This window comes from Zophobas morio, unplaced genomic scaffold, assembly GCF_036711695.1.
Source record: "Zophobas morio isolate AGI-343-1 ecotype UQ-CSIRO unplaced genomic scaffold, CSIRO_AGI_Zmor_V1 ptg000021l, whole genome shotgun sequence".
In the NCBI taxonomy this organism is placed as follows: domain Eukaryota; kingdom Metazoa; phylum Arthropoda; class Insecta; order Coleoptera; family Tenebrionidae; genus Zophobas; species Zophobas morio.
Genome location: NW_026972126.1, coordinates 25666209 through 25685645, shown reverse-complemented (window position 1 = coordinate 25685645; position 19437 = coordinate 25666209). Strand labels below are relative to the sequence as shown.

Sequence of the window (19437 nt, the reverse complement as noted above, 5' to 3'; positions counted from 1 at the left end):
CTCAATTTTAACATTTCTCTGTTGAAGTTTCGGGATTTTTTATTTTGGCATTTTTCAAAATTTCCATTTTAAAATTTTTCGGCTTTGTTTTTCTGATTTTTTTCTTACTCAATTTTTCAAAATTTCGCGAATTTTTAAATCTCACATTTTTCAACATTTTCATCTATTCGATATTTTAATTTTTGATTTTTTAGATTTTTAAAATTCTCGATTTTCAATTTTTTGGTTTTGACAATATTCTGATTCCTCCATTAATCGATTTTTTAATTTTCCGATTTTTCGATTTCTCAATTTTTACATTTCTCTGACGAAGTTTTGGGATTTTTTATTTTGGCATTTTTCAAAATTTCGGTTTTAAAATTTTTCGGCTTTGTTTTTCTGATTTTTTTCTTACTCAATTTTTCAAAATTTTGCGAGTTTTGAAATCTTACATGTTTCAACATTTTCATCTACTCGATGTATTAATTTTTGGATTTTTGGATTTTTTAGATTTTTAAAATTCTTGATTTTTCAATTTTTCGGTTTTGACAATATTTTGATTCTTCCATTAATCGATTTTTTCATTTTCAAATTTTTCAATTTTTCAAGTTTTCCATTTCTGTTTAAGTTTAGGGATTTTTCAAAATTTTGATTTTTAAATTTTTCGACTTTTTTCTTACTCGTTTTTTCAAAATTTCGCGAGTTTTTATATCTCACATTTTTCAACATTTTCATCTATTCGATATTTTAATTTTTGATTTTTTAGATTTTTAAAATTCTCAATTTTTCAATTTTTTGGTTTTGACTATAATGTGATTCCTCCATTAATCAATTTTTTAATTTTCCGATTTTTCGATTTCTCAATTTTTCCATTTCTCTGTTGTAGTTTTGGGATTTTTTAATTTTGGCATTATTCAAAATTTCGATTTTTAAATTTTTAGAATTTTCGTCTTTGTTTTCCTGATTTATTATTTACTCGATTTTTCAAAATTGTGCCAGTTTTGAAATCTTACATTTTTCAACATTTTCATCTAATCGATCTATTGATTTTTGGATTTTTGTTTTTTTTTTTTAATTTTTAAAATTCCTTATTTTTCAATTTTTCGGTTTTGACAATATTTTGATTCCTCCATTAATCGATTTTTTAATTTTCCGATTTTTCGATTTCTCAATTTCCACATTTCTCTGTTGAAGTTTTGGGATTTTTTATTTTGGTATTTTTCAAAATTTCGATTTTAAAATTTTTCGGCTTTGTTTTTCTGATTTTTTCTTACTCAAATTTTCAAAATTTCGCGAGTCTTTAAATCTCACAGTTTTCAACATTTTCATCTATTCGATATTTTAATTTTTGGATTTTTTAGTTTTTTTTTTTTGGTTTTGACAATATTTTGATTCCTCCATTAATCGATTTTTTAATTTTCCGATTTTCCATTTCTCAATTTTTCCATTTCTTTGTTGTAGTTTTGGGATTTATTAATTTTGGCATTATTCAAAATTTCGATTTTTAAATTTTTAAAATTTTTGTCTTTGTTTTTCTGATTTATTATTTACTCGATTTTTCAAAATTGTGCGAGTTTTGAAATCTTACATTTTTCAACATTTTCATCTATTCGATGTATTAATTTTTGGATTTTTGGATTTTTTAGATTTTTAAAACTCTTGATTTTTAAATTTTTCGGTTGTGACAATATTTTGATTCCTCCATTAATCGATTTTTTATTTTCAGATTTTTCCATTTTTCCATTTCTATTAAAGTTTTGGGATTTTTCAAAATTTTGATTTTTAAATTTTTCGATTTTTTCTACTGGGTTTTTCAAAATTTTGCGAGTTTTTAAATCTTACATTTTTCAGCATTTTCATCTTTTCGATATTTTAATTTTTAGATTTTTTATATTTTTGAAATTCTCGATTTTTAAATTTTTCGGTTTTGACAGTATTTTGATTTCTCCAAATTGTTAAAATTTAGAATAACGTGGCAACGTCGCATCGGAATTTCAACTGTAATCCGCAACTGAAAAATCCAGGAGTTAGAGACTCACTCTGTATATTCAAAAAAATCTTTGGCAAGAAATTTTTATTAAAAAAAAATGACATCAAGGTTTTCTTAGAAAAGTTTTCCAACGACGTCATAAACGTCTTAAATGGGATAAACAAATAAATTTTGACATGTACAGTGTATACTAAGAAACACAGTACCGTATTAGCAGAATTTTGATAAAATTTGACGAACCATTTTTAATTTAGAACAATCCTACAAAAATAAAACAAACTACTTAGACATGGTTAAATAAAGTAAGGCGTGGATTAATATCGCAACTACACAAGCGTATTATTTAGCAAATTTTAAATACGACTACTCAAACCGCTCAGACAATTTTTTCCATAAATCTTGAAGATTACTCGACCGACTCAATAAAATCGCTTGTCCTCTCTCGCTCAATCCCCTTGAATTTCCAGTTAACATTCACGCGATCGCTTTATTTTTACCAATATTTTTACCCATAATTCTAGAATTTTACGAACACGTTAACATTGCAACTGCAAGCGTTACCCATATTAGGCAACTCCAATAACTTATGGCGTCTCGAAAAAATCCCCAATTTTCGCATTTCCACCGTCTTCCAATCGTCAACAGCCTCTCGTCATCCAATAACCAAACAAGCGCCGCTCACTCACGACCACGAATTTTCCCTATCTCGTCTACACCTGTGCTCTCCAAAAATAGACCCTGAACAACAACTCTAATTGAGGAATTGACTAAGTCTGTTTTCGTCCGACCGCTGCGGCGATAATGACAAAAATCAATAAAGAAAGGACGCTAAATCGCTCGATATCACCGCGCCAACCGCCAAATTCTCTCCTTCGCCCGTTTTAGGAGGAGAAAACTCGGAATTTCTCTGCAATGATCGACTTTCGAAGTCATGAATCAGACGCCCGCGAAAGGAGAAGAAACACGATGTGAATATATTAATTTTGTACGTTGGTACTCTGTAGGTGCCTGCCCACCAGCAATCAGCTCGTATTTAATAACCTGTTATGGTTATTTAGCGCTTGCGAAATAATTACCGAGTGTTTCTGAGAAGTGGACAGCAAGGACATAGAATTAGACGAAGAGGAACATGTCATCAAGCGAAAGTAATGTTAACGCTGGAGTTGGATGAAATCGAGATATTTATTTACAGTATGTACAAACAAAGCGGTGCATTCATCGTCGATTTTATCGAATTCGGTGTAAATTGGGTCGTTTAAGCTAATTCATACCATATTTATCATCGCGTTCGGCTACCCACGATGAAACGATAACTGTATAGAGGGAGCGCAGCGAGCTGCTTTCGTTTCCATTACGTTTCCGACACTTCAATTTCAGTCCACCCAAAGCTGTAAAACTGACGTAAGAATTTTTTTCATCTCGACGTGGTTCCACAAGACAGATAAGATTGCTGTTTGCAGCGATAATGTAGTGGAATCAGAGTTATTTTAAAACTTGATTGTATTGTAAAATGCCAAGTGATAAAACGCATTATGTATTAGTATTGACAGAACACTTATCCAGTCGTCACATAAGTAAATTAATTTTAATAGTTGTGCGAAAAGTTCGCAATATTTATTAGATTATGATTTTTTAATAAATAATTAATTTATCAGTTGTTCAAAAATAAGTATGACGGACGTGATAAAGTGGCTTTATTTTGTTGGAAGATAGTCTAAATTCGGCCTTCACCTTCTCATAACCGACACTTTTAGTGCACTATGTATTTGCGATTTTACTGTGTAAGGTTGACTTTTTAAGGTTTCTAATCGGATGACAATTACTAACGTGATTTGTTTACTAAGAAAAACTGAAGTTCCCTAGAAGTACAAAAGTACAAGTAAGCAAATACGGGTTCTTCGAAAAATTATTATAATAAATTGGATTTTGGATTTTTTTTCCTGATAAAAACATAGAGGTGCATTTGAAACCATGCTATGTGAATGTTTCAGGTGAGTTTCTCATAAAAAAATACATTACGACGTCATCATCTTTTTTGCAAGTATTAAAAAAGTGAAATAAAAAAAAGAAAAGTGTGAAAGAGGCTTTAAAAAAAAAGAAAAAATTGGCTTGATTAAAAAATGGCAATTAAAAAACAAGGGGGAAAAGGACATCAAAAGAAAAAGGTGAAAAAAGAAGTCAAAAAAGACAAAACAAGGCCGAATGAAAAACGCCAAAAAAGACGGTTAAAAAAGATTTAAAAAATTGAATAAAAAAGGAACAAAAACCGAGGACAAACAAGAGGTCAAAGACAGGCGATAAAAATAAGCTATAAAAAAATAACAAAAAGCAACAAAATAGGCGATAAGTGAAATAAAAGAAAAAAAAAAAGGTGAAAAAAGCGGCAAAGAAAAGGCATGAAGGAAAGAGGGTTCAAAGCAACAAAAATTAACGGAAAAACGGGCCCAAAAAATGGCGTAAAAAAAAGGAACAAAAAACGAGGAAATAAGAGTTTGAATAAAAAAAAACGGTTTAAAAAAATGACAAAAAAGGTGAGGAAAAAAGAACTGAAAAAGTAACAACAAACTATTAAAAAAAGGAGGAGTCAAAAATTGGCAACAAAGTGTAAAAAAGGGAAAACGGCATCAAAAAGAGGAATCTAAACGACGACAAAAGAAAAGGAATGAAAATGAATTAAAGAAACTCAAAAAAGCGACAAAAAAAAGAAAAAAAATTGTCAGGTGACAAAAAAACTATAAAGAAAGCGGTTGGTAGACTAAAAAGGGGATGGGAGGGGAAAGAATAGACAAAGGAAAAACATTAAAAACGTGAAATAAAAGGGCTAAAAAACATCAAAAGGAAGTGTCAAAAAGGGTTAAAAAAAGGCAAAAAAAAAACAACTTTTGTGATAAAAATAGGGAGGACAAAAAATAATGGAAGGTAAAAAACGGACAATGACAGGCGACAAAAAAAGCCATAAAAAGAGGATTAAAAATCGACAAAAAGACGATAAAAGGCTAATAAAAGAGATTAAAAAAGGGGGGTCAAAAAAGGCGATGGGAAGACACAAAAAAAGGCGTCAAAAAGTGGTCAAAAAAATTGATTTGATGAAAAAAGGGGAATCAAAAAAGCGACAAAATAAAGGGGACAAAACACGACAAAAGAAAAAGGTGCCAAAAGCTCAGAACAGACAAAAAAAAAGGCCAAATAAAAAACGTCAAAAAATGGAAAATTAAAAAAATTGAATAAAAAAAGAACAAAAATCGGAGACAGACAAGGGGCAAAGATAGGAGATAAAAATAAGCTATAAAAAAGGAAAATAAAAAGCCACAAAAACAACTTAAAAAAATGGACCTGAAAGAACAGAATGCGACAAAAAAGGTAATTAAAAAAGAGGAGTTAAAAATAGGCGACAAGTAACATAAAAAATGGTGAAAAAAGGGTTAAAAAAGCAACAAAGAAAAGGGGGTTAAAAAAGCGACAAAAAAAAAAAAAAAGAAAAATTAACGAAAAAAAGGACCAAAAAATGGCGTTTAAAAAAAATTGAACAAAAACGAAGAAATAAGAATAAAAAATAAGTAAAGGGCGATAAGGCAGACCAAAATAAGCATCCAAAAAATAGCAAAAAAGGTGAGAAAAAAGGACTGAAAAAGTGAAGAATTGGCACGAAACTGTAAAAAAGGGAGAAGGACATCAAAAAGGGAAATCAAAAAGACGACAAAAGAAAAGGTGAAGAAACTCAAAAAACGACAAAAAAAAAAGGAAAAAAACAAATGACAGGCGACAAAAAAATTTATAAAGAAAGCGATTTAAAAAAAAGGAATAGACAAAAAAAACGATGGGAAGGAGAAAACAACAAAGAAAAAGTGTCAAAGAGGTTTCAAAAAAAGAACACAGTGACAAAAACAAAGAGGTCAGAGAAGAACGATAAAAAAAATGATAAAAAAAAGAAATTAAAAAAGGAAAAAAGGGACAACGACAGGCGACAAAAAAATAAGTCATAAAAAGAGGATTAAAATCGACAAAAAGTCGATAAAAAAAGATGTCAAAAGTGGGCGAAGAAAACGACTAAACAAAGAAAAAAAAGGCTATTTAAAAAGGGGGGTCAAAAAAGCGATGGGAAGGGAAAAAAGAGGCGGCAAAAAGTGACCAAAAAAATTGGCTTGTTGAAAAAAATGCGTATCAAAAATGTGACCAAACAAAGGCGAAAAAAGACGACAAAAGAAAAAGGTGCCAAAAAAAGTTTAAAAAGAAGACGAATAAAAAAATTAAAAAGGGGGAACAAAAAGGAAGATAAAAAAATTGAGTAAAAAAGAACAAAAATCGAGGACAAAAAAGGGGATAAAGACGGTCGATAAAAATAAACCATTAAAAAGAAAAATAAAAACCCACAAAAAGACCTTAAAAAACTGAAGTTCCCTAGAAGTACAAAAGTACAAGTAAGCTAATCCGGGTTCTTAGAAAAACTATTATAATAAATTGGATTTTGGATTTTTTTCCCTGATAAAAACATAGAGGGGCATTTTAAACCATGCTATGTGTATGTTTCAGGTGAGTTTCTCATAACAAAATTATATTATGACGTCATCATCTTTTTTGAAAAAGGCACGAAAAACTGGAAAAAAAGGGGCGATAAAATTGAAAGAATGAAAAAGGAGACAAAAAACGATTCAAATACGACAAAGAAAATACATAAAGGAAAGGGGATTAAAAAACGACAACAAGAATGAAAAATGAAGAAAAAAGGGACCAAAAATGGTGTTTAAAAAACGGAACAAAAAGGACTGAAAACATTATAAAAACGATAAAAAAGAGGAGGGGGCAAAAAAAGGACATGAAAAAGACGACAAAAGAAAAGGTATCAAGGAAACTCAAAAACGACAAAAACACTGTAAAGAAAGCAATTAGAAAAAAAGGAATAGATGAAAAAGACAATCGCAGGAGAATCGGCCATACAACAGTAAAAAATGGAACAAAGGGAAAGTGTTAAAAAAGTGAAATAAAAGGGCTAAAAAATGGAAAAGTGTCAAAGAGGCTTCAAAAGAAAAGAACTTTTAGTAACAAAAACAGGCAGGACAAAGAAGAACGATTAAAGAAAATGGTAAATGAAAAGGAAAATAAGAATGGAAGATAAAAAGAGGATTAAAATCGACAATATAGAAGGTGTCAAAACGACTAAAAAATAAAAAAAGAGCTATTAAAAAAAGGGGATCAAAAAAGGCGAATTAAAAAGCGACAAAATAAAGGGGGAAAAGATAACAAAAGAAAAAGGTGCCAAAAGAAGTCAAAAAAGACAAAAAAAACGACAAAAAAGACGCTTAAAAAAAGTGGGAACAAAAAAAGGACGATCGAGGACAAACAAGGGGACAAAGACAGGCGATAAAAATAAGCTATAAAAAAGAAAAATAAAAAGCAACAAAAAGATCTTAAAAAAGTGGGCCTGAACAACAGAATGAGACAAAAAAAGGCAATAAAAAAAGAGGAGTTAAGAATACGCTACAAGTGAAATAAAAAAAAGGTGAAAAAAGCGACAAAGAAAAGGCATGCAAGAAAAGGGGTTCAAAAACGACAAAAAAATAACGAACAAAAAACGGGACCAAAAAATGTAGGTTAAAGAATAAAAAACAAAAAAACGAGGAAATAAGAGTGAGGATAAAAAAAATTAAAAAAAATGGGTTAACAAAAAAATAAGCAAAAGGCGAAAAAGGGGAGCAAAAAGAAGCGTCAAAAAATGTCATAAAAGGCGAAAAAAAAAGGCTGAAAAAGTAACAAAAAACGATTTAAAAAAAGAGAAGGGGGGAAAAAGCGATTGGGGAGGGGGAAATTGGCACCAAAGTGTAAAAAAGAGAAAAGAGCATTAAAAAGGGGAATCAAAAAGACAACAATTGCAAAGGTATCAAAGGAACTCAAGAAAACGACATAAAAAGAAGAAAATGATAGGTGAGAAAAAAAGTTATAAAGAAAGCGATTAAAAAAAAAAGGGAGTAAACAAAAAAGTCTATGGGAGCGGAATCGGCCATACGACAGTAAAAAATGGGACACAGTATTAAAAAAGTGAAATAAAAGGGCTAAAAAAGAACTTTTAGTAACAAAAATAGGGAGGACAAAAAGACGATAAAAGGGTGCCAAAAGTGGGTTAAGAAAACGACTAAACAAAAAAAGAGTCACCAAAAAGGGAGTTCAAAAAAGGCGTTATAATGTGACCAAAAAATTGGCTTGATGAAAAAAGGGGAATCCAAAAAGCACAAAAATAAAGGGGAAAAAGGACGACAAAAAAAAGGTATCATAGAAACTAAAAAAAAAAGGTCAAAAAAGGGGGGAAATGACAGGCGACAAAAAATAAGTTGTAAGGAAAGCGATTAAAAAAAGGAATCGACAAAAAAGGCGATAGGAGGGGAAAGTACTAAAAAAGTGAAATAAAAGGGCTAAAAAACAACAAAAGGAAAAATGTCAAACAGGTTTCAAAAAAGAGGGACTTTTAGTGATAAAACAGGGAGGACAAGAAAGAACGATTAAAAAAAATGACAAAAAAAGGAGAATAAGAATGGAAGATAAAAAGGGACAATGACAGGCGACAAAAAAATAAACCATAAAAAGAGGATTAAAAATCGACAAAAAGACGACAAAAAAAGTGTCAAAAGTGAGTTAAGAAAACGACTAAACAAAGAAAAAAAGAGCTATTAAAAAAAAGGGGGTCAAAAAAAGGCGACGAAATAAAAAAGAAGGCGACAAAAAAACAGGCGCCAAAAGTTCAAAAAATTAAAAAAGGACCGAAGAAAAAACGCCAAAAAGATTATTTAAAAAGAGGTAACAAAAAGGGGGATTAAACAAACAATAAAAAAAAAAGAACAAAAAACGGGGACAAAAACAGGCGATAAAAATAAGCTGTAAAAATGAAAAATAAAAAGCCACAGAAAAAGTGAAAAAGCGTCAAAGAAAAGGCACGTAATGAAGGGCATAAAAAAAGAAGACAAATTAAGGAACCAAGGTATCAAAAAATAGCGTTTAAAAAAAACAGGAAATAGAGCGAGAATAAAAAATAATCAAAAATGGCATAACAAAAAAATAAGCAAAAGACGATAAAGGGACAAAAATAAGTGCCAAAAAGATGGCAAAAAAGGCGAGGAAAAAGAAATGATTTAAAAAAGGGGGAGCAAAAAAGCGGAAGGGGGCAAAGCACAAAAGTGTAAAAAAGGGAAAAGGGCATCAAAAAGGAAAATCAAAGATGTCAAAAAAAAGGCATCACAGAAACTAAAAAAAAAAAAAAAACGACAAAAAAAGGCGAAAAAATCGACCATACAAAGTAAAAAATGGGACAAAGGGAAAGGATTAAATAGTGAAAGAAAAGGGCTAAAAAAACAAAAGGAAAAGTATCAAAGAGACTTCAAAAAAAAGAACTTTCAGTGGCAAAAACAGGGAGGACAAAAAAGGACGATTAAAAAAATGGTAAAAAAAACGAGAATGAGAAAGGAAGACAAAAAAAAGGGACAAGACAGGCGACAAAAAAAGATTAAACATCGACAAAAAGTCAACAAAAAGGTGTCAAAATCGTATTAAAAAACGACTAAACAACGAAAAAAAAAAACATTAAAAAAGGGGGTCGAAAAAGGCAATGGGAAGGGACAAAAAGAGACGTTAAAAAGTGTCCAAAAAATAGGCTCGATGAAAAAAGGGAATTAAAAAAGTGGCAAAATAACGGGGAAAAAAGACAAGAGAAAAAGATGGCAAAAGAAGCTCAAAAAAAAAATGAAAAAATCGACAAAAAAGACGGTTAAAAAACGGGAGAATAAAAAAATTGAATAAAAAAGAAGAAAAATTGAATAAAAAAGAACAAAAATTGATGACAAACAAGGGAACAAAGCGGCGATAAAAATAAGCTATAAAAAAAGAAAAATAAAAAGCCACAAAAAGTGGGCCTGAAATAAAAAAAATGAGACAAAAAAAAATAAAAAAGAGGAATAGGCGTGACAAAAAAAGTTGAAAAAAGCGACAAAGAAAAGGCATAAATGAAGAGGTTAAAAAACGACAACAACAAAAAAAGAAGTAAAAATTAACGAAAAAAAGGGACCCAAAAAATGGCGTTAAAGAAAACGAAACAAAAGACAAAAAACAAGGGAAGAAAAGTAAGAAAAAAAACAATCAAAAAATACGACAAAAAAAAGGAGAAAATGACTATAAAGAAAGCGATTACAAAAAAAGGAAAAGGCAAAAAAGGCGTTGGGAAAGAACAAAAAGGGGCGTCAAAGTGTCCAAAAATTGGCTTGATAAAAAGGGTAACCAAAAAAGGGACAAAATAAAGGGAAAAAACAACAAAAGAAAAAGCTAAAAAAGACAAAAAATGCAAAAAAGACCTTAAAAAAGTAGGGCTGAAAGAACAAAATGAGACAAAAAAGGCAATTAAAAAATAGTCTAGAAATGAGAAAAAAGGCGAAAAAGTGCCAAAAAGGACGTTAAAAAAAGGAGGGGCCAAAAGAAAGGAAAGGCGATGGGGATGGGTCAGAATTGGTAAAACAAAAGAGTAAAAAGGGGAGCAAAGAAAAGGTGTAAAAAGGCGGTTAAAAATAGGGGGATAAAAATACCCGTCAAAAAGTGACAAAAAAGGCGATTAAAAAATGGGAATTAAAAACAGGGACGAAAAGGGTGCGAAAAAAGGATGACTAAAGATGGACAAGAAAGATCGATTAGAAAAGAGACCTAAAAAGTGATCAATCGATTTTGTTTCCCGAAAATCTAGACGTCGTAGATAAAAATAATAGCCCATTAATAAACCGCAAATTATTGTTATTTTGATAAAATTTAGATAGACTTTGCTGTGAAAAATTTTGAGATGACGTTGTCAATTTGTTGGTAAAGATGACCACGCAAATTTTGGTTGGCGGCTCACCATTGACACGATATTCCTAGAATACATATAAAATCACAACAGTCAGTCTAGTAGTTTCGGGATTTCGCATTATGTAAACAGATCAATAAAACAGACCACCGACGACAGACTGACGGAGACCTACTTTTTCGCATCTAAGAGTAGGTCATGAAACTTCGCGAAAACCTGAAATTCGTCAAATGCACCCAGTTATAAAACTACTTATATTTTTATTAATATATTACAAAATTTGATGATAACAATAATAAATATGGAATTATTTCCACGCTGCCTGTGTGAACTGAAATTGATTATAACAATTTCAACAACGCTTCATTGAAAGAAAACGAATTAGAATACATTTGAAATAGTATTAATTTTTGCTGTTCAGTGTAAATATTTTTATTAACTAAACTCAACTTTGTGCACGAAAAGCCTGACCTAAAATTACATTTGGCACGACGAAACTTTGTAAAGGCCCCCACTTGACCCATTCAATATCGACAAAAGCCAAATTACACAACGAAAACAACCCACAACTAATTAAATAGTTTCCGTTCCCCAATTTGTTATTTTAATCAGCAAGCAACAACACACGTTTGTTTGTGTTTACATTTCCAACAATATCACTGTGTCAACAATCTTCTAAATTATAAGTGTGTGGTGTTCTTGTACGGGAAAACCCAACAAGCTTCCAAATTAACCCGTGACTTGTACTTTCTCGTTGTAAAAACTGGCAATCCGTCGCGGTCGAGCGAAAAATGCACCGCCCGTGATTAACACAAGCACAATTCTACAAACACCCAACTACCAGCCGTGGCAATGTCACAAAAAGCGTGAAAAAAATGAATGGATGTTATGCAATAACATGATTATAAAATACTCACTACACCTGAGCTCAGTGGCGTAGAAGCAACCTAGGTGCGTGGGGTTAGACAGCATCCTGTGAAAAGAAAACAACGCCACACATCACACCATGTACAGAACTCGAGTAACTGTCACCAGTTGTTAGTAGGACGCATACAGAACGTTCGGCAGGTGCAGTTAGATGTTTAGCTCGTACTCTGAATGAATAATCCTTTGCCAATGTGCATCGGCGGCAAATTCAAAAGTGCATGGTCGAAAATAACCCTGGCAGGTAATTAAGCCTCAGGTGGACCCAAGTCATCGAATGACTCTCGCTCTATAAATAAGCCACCGGAAGCACCGGAGTGTAATTTCAGCAAATCGTGTTAAATTCTCGCGATGAATCTTTTTCGTGAGAGCCTGGCCGGCTGCCAAAAGTGCATAAATACCAAACAACTGGAAAAACCAACACAACTAGGCCAGGAAACTTCCACCGTGATTTTTCAAAGAAAACGCGCATGCGATTGGCAAAGAAAAACCATTACCTGGAGAAAATCGGGTTAATTTGGGGTTAGTTCGAAATTTGTGTCAATGGGGTACTCACGAAAGCTGAACGTGGGAAGGGCATCTTGGACTTCGACTCCAAGGGGGCTGTCTCTACATACACACACCGAAACTAACGGAAAACACAATTTCGCACTGTTGTTTTCCTAGCGGAAGCCAGATTTACGAATTGCTGTGAAATTCGCAAGATGAAGTGCAAGGAATCATCTGGAACGCGTTCGCGCGAGCAACGACACACGCCGGCTGCACACACCACAAAACAAACGCACGAAACGAAAAAAGTGCGTCGTAACTTGCGCGAGAACGGTTTTCTGGGGAAAACTAGGGACTTTCGGACTCGCACGTTTTTTGACAGGCGGCGCCACAAGCAATCCAGTTGATTAATAGCGCAAAAATCGACGCCAAAAAAGCGCAAAAATTACGAAACGCGTTTTTCGATCCCCACCTACCAAACATTCCAAAACACTACCTCAATTGGGCACTTTTTTCTTCGTACGGCCGGCGCAAACAACGACGCACGGGTGTCCAGTTCGCTATACCAGAGAACATAGAGAAGCGTCATAGTTTAAATTAAATGACGGTTGAGGACTCCGCGACTTGTGTTTGTTTCTAACTAGGAATAAAATTAACTACAATAGAAAAAATGTCATAATATTTTTCCTTCACTTTAATTCAGGTCACACGATTTACGGTTCGTCGTTTGAGAACTTGTTTGATCTACAGACCAGAGCGCACTCAGGCCAATGTCGACTCTAAGCGTTCGGAGACGATTTGATTTATAAGTTTCAACTTTCGAATTCTCAGTTTTAGTTTGGAAACTTTTCAGTTTACTCCTATTTATTTTTCAATTTTTGGATTTTACAATTTCTCAATTTTTCAATTTCTCGGTTTTCAGTTTTTCTCTTCAATTTTACGATTTTTAAATACATATTTAGATTTTTCAATTTTTGACTTTTATAAACTCTTTATTTGTCGATTTTTCAATTGATTTTTCAGGTTTTTTGGTTTTTCAATTTTTCTATTTTTTCAGGTTTCAATATTTCAACTTCACTTTTTTGATTTTTCGATATCTCAATTTTTCCATTCTTTAGATTCTCAGTTTTTGGATATTTCAGTTTTGGGATTTTTCAGAGTTTCGATTCGTCGGTTTTTCTTTCATTTTTCGGTTTTTCGATATTTCAGTTTTGGGATTTTTTAATATTTCTGTTTTTCGACTTTTCCATTGACTTTTGGATTTTTCGATGTGTCGACTTTTTACTTTCTCGATTTTTAAATTTTACATTTCTGAATTTTTTTGTATTTGAATTTTTCAATATTTAAAATTTTTAGATTTTTCGATTTCTCGATTTTTCATTTCAGCTCTTCCATATTTCAATTTTTCAAATGTTTGGATTTCTTAATCTTTCGATTTTTCGCCTTCCCGATTTTAGATTTTCTATTTTTCAATTGTTGTGTTTTCAATTTTTCGATCTTTAAATTTTAGATTTTTCAGTTTTTTGATATTTTAATTTTTCGATATTTAAAATTTTAGATTTTTCGATTTCTCGATTTTTTATTTCAGTTCTTCGATATTTCAGTTTTTCAAGTTTTCGAGGTTTCCAAAAGTTTTGATTTCTTAATAAATCGATTTTTCGTCTTCCCGGTTTTAGATTTTCTGTTTTTCGATTGTCGTTTTTTCAAATTTTCGATTTTTCAATTTTTCGATTTTTCAATTAAACGATGTTTTGATTTTCCCATTTCTTGACTTTCGAGGGTTTCGATATTCCTGTTCTTCAAGTCTTTAATTTTTCGATTTTTCATTTTTTAGTTTTTTTAAGGTTTCGAATTTCGACTCCACTTTTTGGATTTTTCGATTGTTCAATTTTTCGACTTTTTAGGTTCTCAGTTTTTGGATATTTCAGTTTTCGGATTTTTCAGGTTTCCCATTTTTCAGTTTTTCTTTCATTTTTCAGTTTTTCAATATTTCAGTTTTGGGATTTTCGATTTTTCCACTTTTCGATTTTTGACTCCTAGATTTTTCGATGTGTCTATTTTTTTACTTTTTCGATCTTTATGTTTTTTCAATTTTGAAATTTTAGATTTTTTAATTTTTAAAATTTTAGATTTTTCGATTTCTCGATTTTTCAGTTCGGTTCTTCGATATTTGAATTTTTCAAGTTTTCGAATTTTTCAAATGTTTCGATTTCTTAATCTTTCGATTTTTCGCCTTCCCGGTTTTAGATTTTCTGTTTTTTAATTGTCGTTTTTTCAATTTTTCGATTTTTAAATTTTAGATTTTTCAGTTTTTTGATATTTTAATTTTTCAACATTTAAAATTTTAGATTTTTCGATTTCTCGATTTTTCATTTCAGTTAATAATAATAATAATAATAATAATAATGTTTATTAACGGATATACCTTTACATAGAATTATAAACATACAATTACTTATAAATAAGCAAATATTAAAAAGATATTTCAGTTTTTCAAGTTTTCGAATTTTTCAAAAGTTTGATTTCTTAATCAATCGATTTTTCGACTTCCCGGTTTTAGATTTTCTGTTTTTCGACTGTCGTTTTTTCAAATTTTCAATTTTTAAAATTTGTCATTTATAAACTGTCAATTTTATGATTTTTCAATTAATCGATGTTTTGATTTTCCCATTTCTTACTTTCGAGGGTTTCGATATTCCTGTTCTTCAATTCTTTAATTTTTCGATTTTTCAGGTTTTTGATTTTTTGGTTTTTAAAGTTTCAATTTTTCGACTTCACTTTTTGGATTTTTCGATTGCTCAATTTTTCGACTTTTTAGGTTCTCAGTTTTTGGATATTTCAATTTACGAATTTTTCAGGTTTTCCATTTTTCAGTTTTTCTTTCATTTTTCAGTTATTCGATTATCTCAGTTTTGGAATTTTTCAATATTTCGATTCTTCGACTTTTCGATTTTTGACTACTGGATTTTTTGATCTGTCGATTATTTTACTTTTTCGATTTTTCAATTTGTTGATATTTTAATTTTTCAATATTTTTTAATCTTTCGATTTTTCGACTTCCTGGTTTTAGATGTTCTGTTTTTTATTTTGGCCCATTTCGGGTTCTCAGTTTTTCCATTTTTTCGTTTTTTGATTTTTCCGCTTTTCCAATTTTTCAACTTTTAATTTTTTCAAATTTTAAATTGTTTTTTCAATTACCGAAGTTTTGAGTTTCTCAAGTTTTAAGATTACAATTTTTAAATTTTTCGGTGTGTCAAGTTTCGTTTTTTCTATTTTTGATTTTAAATTTTGCAATTGTTCGACTTTTCTGTTTTATAAATTTTCAGTTTTTTCATTTTTAAGGTTACAATTTTTCCTTTTCCAATTGTTGACCTCTTAATTATTCGATTTTGAGTTTCTTCATTTTTGCAGTTCTTCGATTTCTCAATTTTTAAATTTTTCAATGTTTCTTTTTCGATTTTTTAAAATTTCACTTTTAATAAGTTTGTTCTTTTGTTGAAAAATTAAAAAATTAAAAATTAAAAATAAAGTACTTCCAAATATGTAATTCCACGTTGTTTCGTTTCTTCGATTTTTTATTTTCTCAATTCGAGGTTTTTGAATTTTTGTTTTTACATTTTTCGATTTCTCGATTTTTTAGTTTTTCGATTTTCATTATGATTTTTATTTTTCAGTAAAATTTTTGTATGTTTCGATTTTTTAATTTGCAGATATTTTGATTTTTCGATTTTCCATCTTTTAACAATTTTTCGTTTTTCCGATTTTTCAATTTCTCAATTTTTAATTTATAACTTTTTCAGGTTTCAATGTTGCAAATTTTCGATTTTACGTTTTTATTTTTTTTTTCAAATTTACAATTTTGTAATTGTTTCATTTTTAAATTTCCCGATTTTTAATTTTTCACTTTTTTCAAATAATTATTAGGATTTTTTAGTTTTCCGGTTTTAATTTTAAAATTTTAGGATTATGAAATTCATTTTTTTTCCGCTTTTCCAATTTTTCAACGTTTAACTTTTTATTTGTCGATTTTTCTATTTTTCAATTTTTCGAATTTTTAAGTTTTTTGATTTCTCAATTTATAAATTGTTCAATATTTAACTTTCCGATTTTCGACTCCACGATTTCTTGATGTTTTGATTTTTCGATTTCTCGGTTTTTTCGATTTTCCAGTTTTTCGATGTTTTGACTTTTCCGCTTTTCCAATTTTTCAACTTATAACTTTTTGTTTGTCGATTTCTCTGTTTTTCGATTTCATCACTTTTCGATTTCTCGTTCTTTTGATGTTTCAATATCTCAAAATTTCAAATTTTTAAGTTTTTTGTTTTCTCGATTTATCGATATTTTGATTGTCAATTTCTCAATTTATAAATTGTTCAATTTTTAACTTTTCGATTTTTCAGGTTTTTGATTTTTTGATTTTTAAGGTTTCAATTTTTCGACTTCAATTTTTGGAGTTTTCGATTGCTCAATTTTTCGACTTTTTAGGTTCTCAGTTTTTGGATATTTCAGTTTTCGGATTTTTCAATACATATTTTGATTCTTCGATTTTTCGATTTTTGACTTCTGGAGTTTTCGATGTGTCGATTTTTTTATTTTTTCGATTTTTGGACCTCCCGGTTTTAGATTTTCTGTTTTTCAATTGTCATTTTGCCAAATTTTCGATTTTTTAATTTTTCAAATTTGACTTTTATAAACTCTCAATTTTTCGATTTTTCAATTAATCGATGTTTTGATTTTCCCAGTTCTTGATCTTCGAGTGTTTAGATTTTCATGTTCTTCAATTCTTTATTTTTTTATTTTTCAGGTTTTTGATTTTTCAATTTTTCGATTTTGTAAGGTTTTTATTTTTCGACTTCACTTTTTTGATTTTTCGATATTTCAGTTTTAGGATTTTTCAATATTTCAATTCTTCGGCTTTTGTATTTTTGACTTCTTGATTTTTCGATGTGTCTACGTTTTTACTTTTTCGATTTTTCAATTTTTGGTTTTTTAAATTTTAGATTTTTCAATATTTCTTAATCTTTCGATTTTTCGACTTCCTGGTTTTAGATGCTCTGTTTTCCAATATTTCGATTTGTTAATTTTTCATTCCCGATTTATCGAGATTTGATTGTTTAGGTTTTCGATTTATCAGTTTTTCAATTTTTTATTTTGGCCTATTTCGGTTTCTCAGTTTTTCCAGTTTTCCATTTTTTCGTTTTTTGATTTTTCCGTTTTTCCAATTTTTCAGCTTTTAACTTTTTGTTTGTCGATTTCTCTATTTTTCGATTTTTCGACTTCATCACTTTTCGATTTCTCGTTCTTTTGATCTTTCAATGTCTCAATTGTTCAATTTTTCAAATTTTTAAGCTTTTTGATTTCTCGACTTATCGAGATTTGCATTTTTCAATTATTATATTTCTCGATTTTTCGATTATTTTAATTGTTCATTTTTTTCTCAGTGTTAACATCATACAGTCTATCAAAAACAACCACAAAAGTGGTCACTAAAAACAAAAAAAAAATTCATACAAAATAAAACAGTGTTTCCAAAACGTTTTCCCGAAAAAAATCCATTGGGTTATTACGATTTCAACAATATTCTTAGTTTAACTTTTTTTATTGGCATCGACTATTTAAATTTGGCGCTTGTCTTTGACAATTGAGGACTCCAATGTCAATAAAGGTGATTTCGCAAAATCAGCGTGTATGTCGCATCTACATGAATCTATGACTACACCACGAACACACAAAAAGAACAAAATCCGTCATGACTCCAATCTAGGGACTTTTGTCGCCGACACGTTTTTTTGACAGGTTCAACCGGTGGCGGCACGCGGGTCTCCGCGAAAAGTACCCCCTCTTTATCGAATCAGGTGAGTCAAATCGAACCACGCACCTCCAAAACCACCCCGAATACTCAAAACCACCCCTTTCGCAGACCCCAACACCATGAAACGCGTTCGCTGCACGATCTGCCGGCACCAGTTACCAAACCTAAAAACACTAAAATCCCACTATGTCACCAGACATTCGAAAATTCAAATAATCAAGGAACTCTTCAAAAGCAGCATTTTGAGCGCCACTCCGGCCCTTCTGGCGAAGTCCATCAGACGCAAAATCCAGCAAAAGTACAAAACGGTGTATCTGCACGACAAGGTGCAAATTACTTACAGTAATGATACAATAATCATTGAAGATGGGAGCTCCGATGATAACTTGATTGAATTGACGTTCGACGACAACCAAAACCTAACTATTCCGGTTTTAGAACAAGGAAGTGCTAAAGACAAAGCGGGACAAAGCAGACGCAAATCCCGTAAGAATAAAAAGAGTAAGAAGCTTTTCCGGATTGGTATCAAGAAAGTGACTGAAGTCCCTAAATCGTTGCACGAACAAACGGGGGAGTTTTACGAGTGTCACTGTATGGAGAAGGGTTCGCAGAAGACGTCGTCGGATACTGAGTCAGGGTCTGATTCAGGAAGAATTTTCTATTGTAATTTTTGCGGTAATGGGTATCAAACTGTGGCTGAACTGACCCAGCACGAGAATATGCACCAGTACTACTGTAAATTGTGTAACCTCATTTTCAATATTCCGAACCACAGGGAGCACATGGATCAACACATTGTGAGGATTTATGTCTGCCACTTGTGTGGGTTCGAGTTTATTTGCAAAGACATGTTGATCGGGCACTTGGGGTACCATTTTGAGCAGCAGACGTTCGAACACATTTTAAACATGGAGCAGGATTATAACATGTATGGGTTTTGCAATACGAATTTCGCGTCAGGCGATTATTATTCCAATATTACTAATATTTTATTTTTCTTGACGTATCCATATGATCATTATTACAGTCGGAACATGTTCATGAAAGTCGTTTGTGATATTTGTTACCAGGAGTTTTATATTTATGACTACGAAAGACACATGAAAATTGCCCATTTCGTGCGCTGATTTGGTTTTGTAAATTCGGTGTAGGTATTATTATTATTATTTAACCAAAGATGATCTCAGAATATTTTTAAGTTTAAGAATGTTATTTTTTATTTGTTGTTTTGAATGATTGGAGTTTCGTTTTTGTTGGTAAAGTTTTTATGTACCACGATTTTAATTACTTTAGTGTATTGTTGGTTGCATAATAAAATTCAAGTTTTCGTTTTAAAGATAATCCCTGGTCAAAGCGTACTAAGTAATTTACGACCAGGCAATGGATGAAATCCTAAATCGTAATCCCGGTACCTGACTACCATCATGTACC

The 19437-nt window shown here is 31.0% G+C and overlaps 2 protein-coding genes across 4 annotated transcripts in view; one reads left to right on the top strand and one right to left on the bottom strand.

Annotated features, from left to right (window-relative positions):
- Positions 1 to 12729, bottom strand: part of Stv (starvin) — a 32412-nt gene extending 19683 nt beyond the window's left edge. Inside the window, exons 1-2 of one of the 3 annotated variants that reach the window (XR_010281035.1) lie at positions 12262 to 12729; positions 11699 to 11754 (exon numbers count right to left, since the gene is read on the bottom strand). Coding sequence is in view for 2 of the 3 variants with exons in the window: in XM_064060585.1 (XP_063916655.1) it covers positions 12262 to 12285 (24 nt within the window). In the remaining variant the exon portion in view is untranslated. Of the gene's footprint in view, positions 1 to 3240; positions 3348 to 11698; positions 11755 to 12261 lie in introns of those variants that run through there. The other 2 variants (XM_064060585.1, XM_064060586.1) reach the window with 2 other exon arrangements.
- A 5118-nt stretch (positions 12730 to 17847) lies between these two features.
- LOC135131826 (zinc finger protein 90-like) lies at positions 17848 to 19147 on the top strand. Its single transcript, XM_064059676.1, has 3 exons — positions 17848 to 17880; positions 17959 to 18049; positions 18115 to 19147. Exons 1-3 carry the CDS (start codon positions 17848 to 17850, stop codon positions 19131 to 19133), a joined length of 1143 nt encoding a protein of 380 aa, XP_063915746.1. The 3' UTR covers positions 19134 to 19147.
- The last annotated feature ends 290 nt before the right edge of the window (positions 19148 to 19437 follow it).

Bases quoted from the DNA above. Each gene is read 5' to 3' on its own strand.
- LOC135131826 (XM_064059676.1), top strand. From the start codon at position 17,848: ATGTCAATAAAGGTGATTTCGCAAAATCAGCGT. The intron at 17,881-17,958 runs GTATGTCGCATC...ACTCCAATCTAG, and splicing joins TGATTTCGCAAAATCAGCGT to GGACTTTTGTCGCCGACACG. The intron at 18,050-18,114 runs GTGAGTCAAATC...CCCCTTTCGCAG, and splicing joins CCCCCTCTTTATCGAATCAG to ACCCCAACACCATGAAACGC.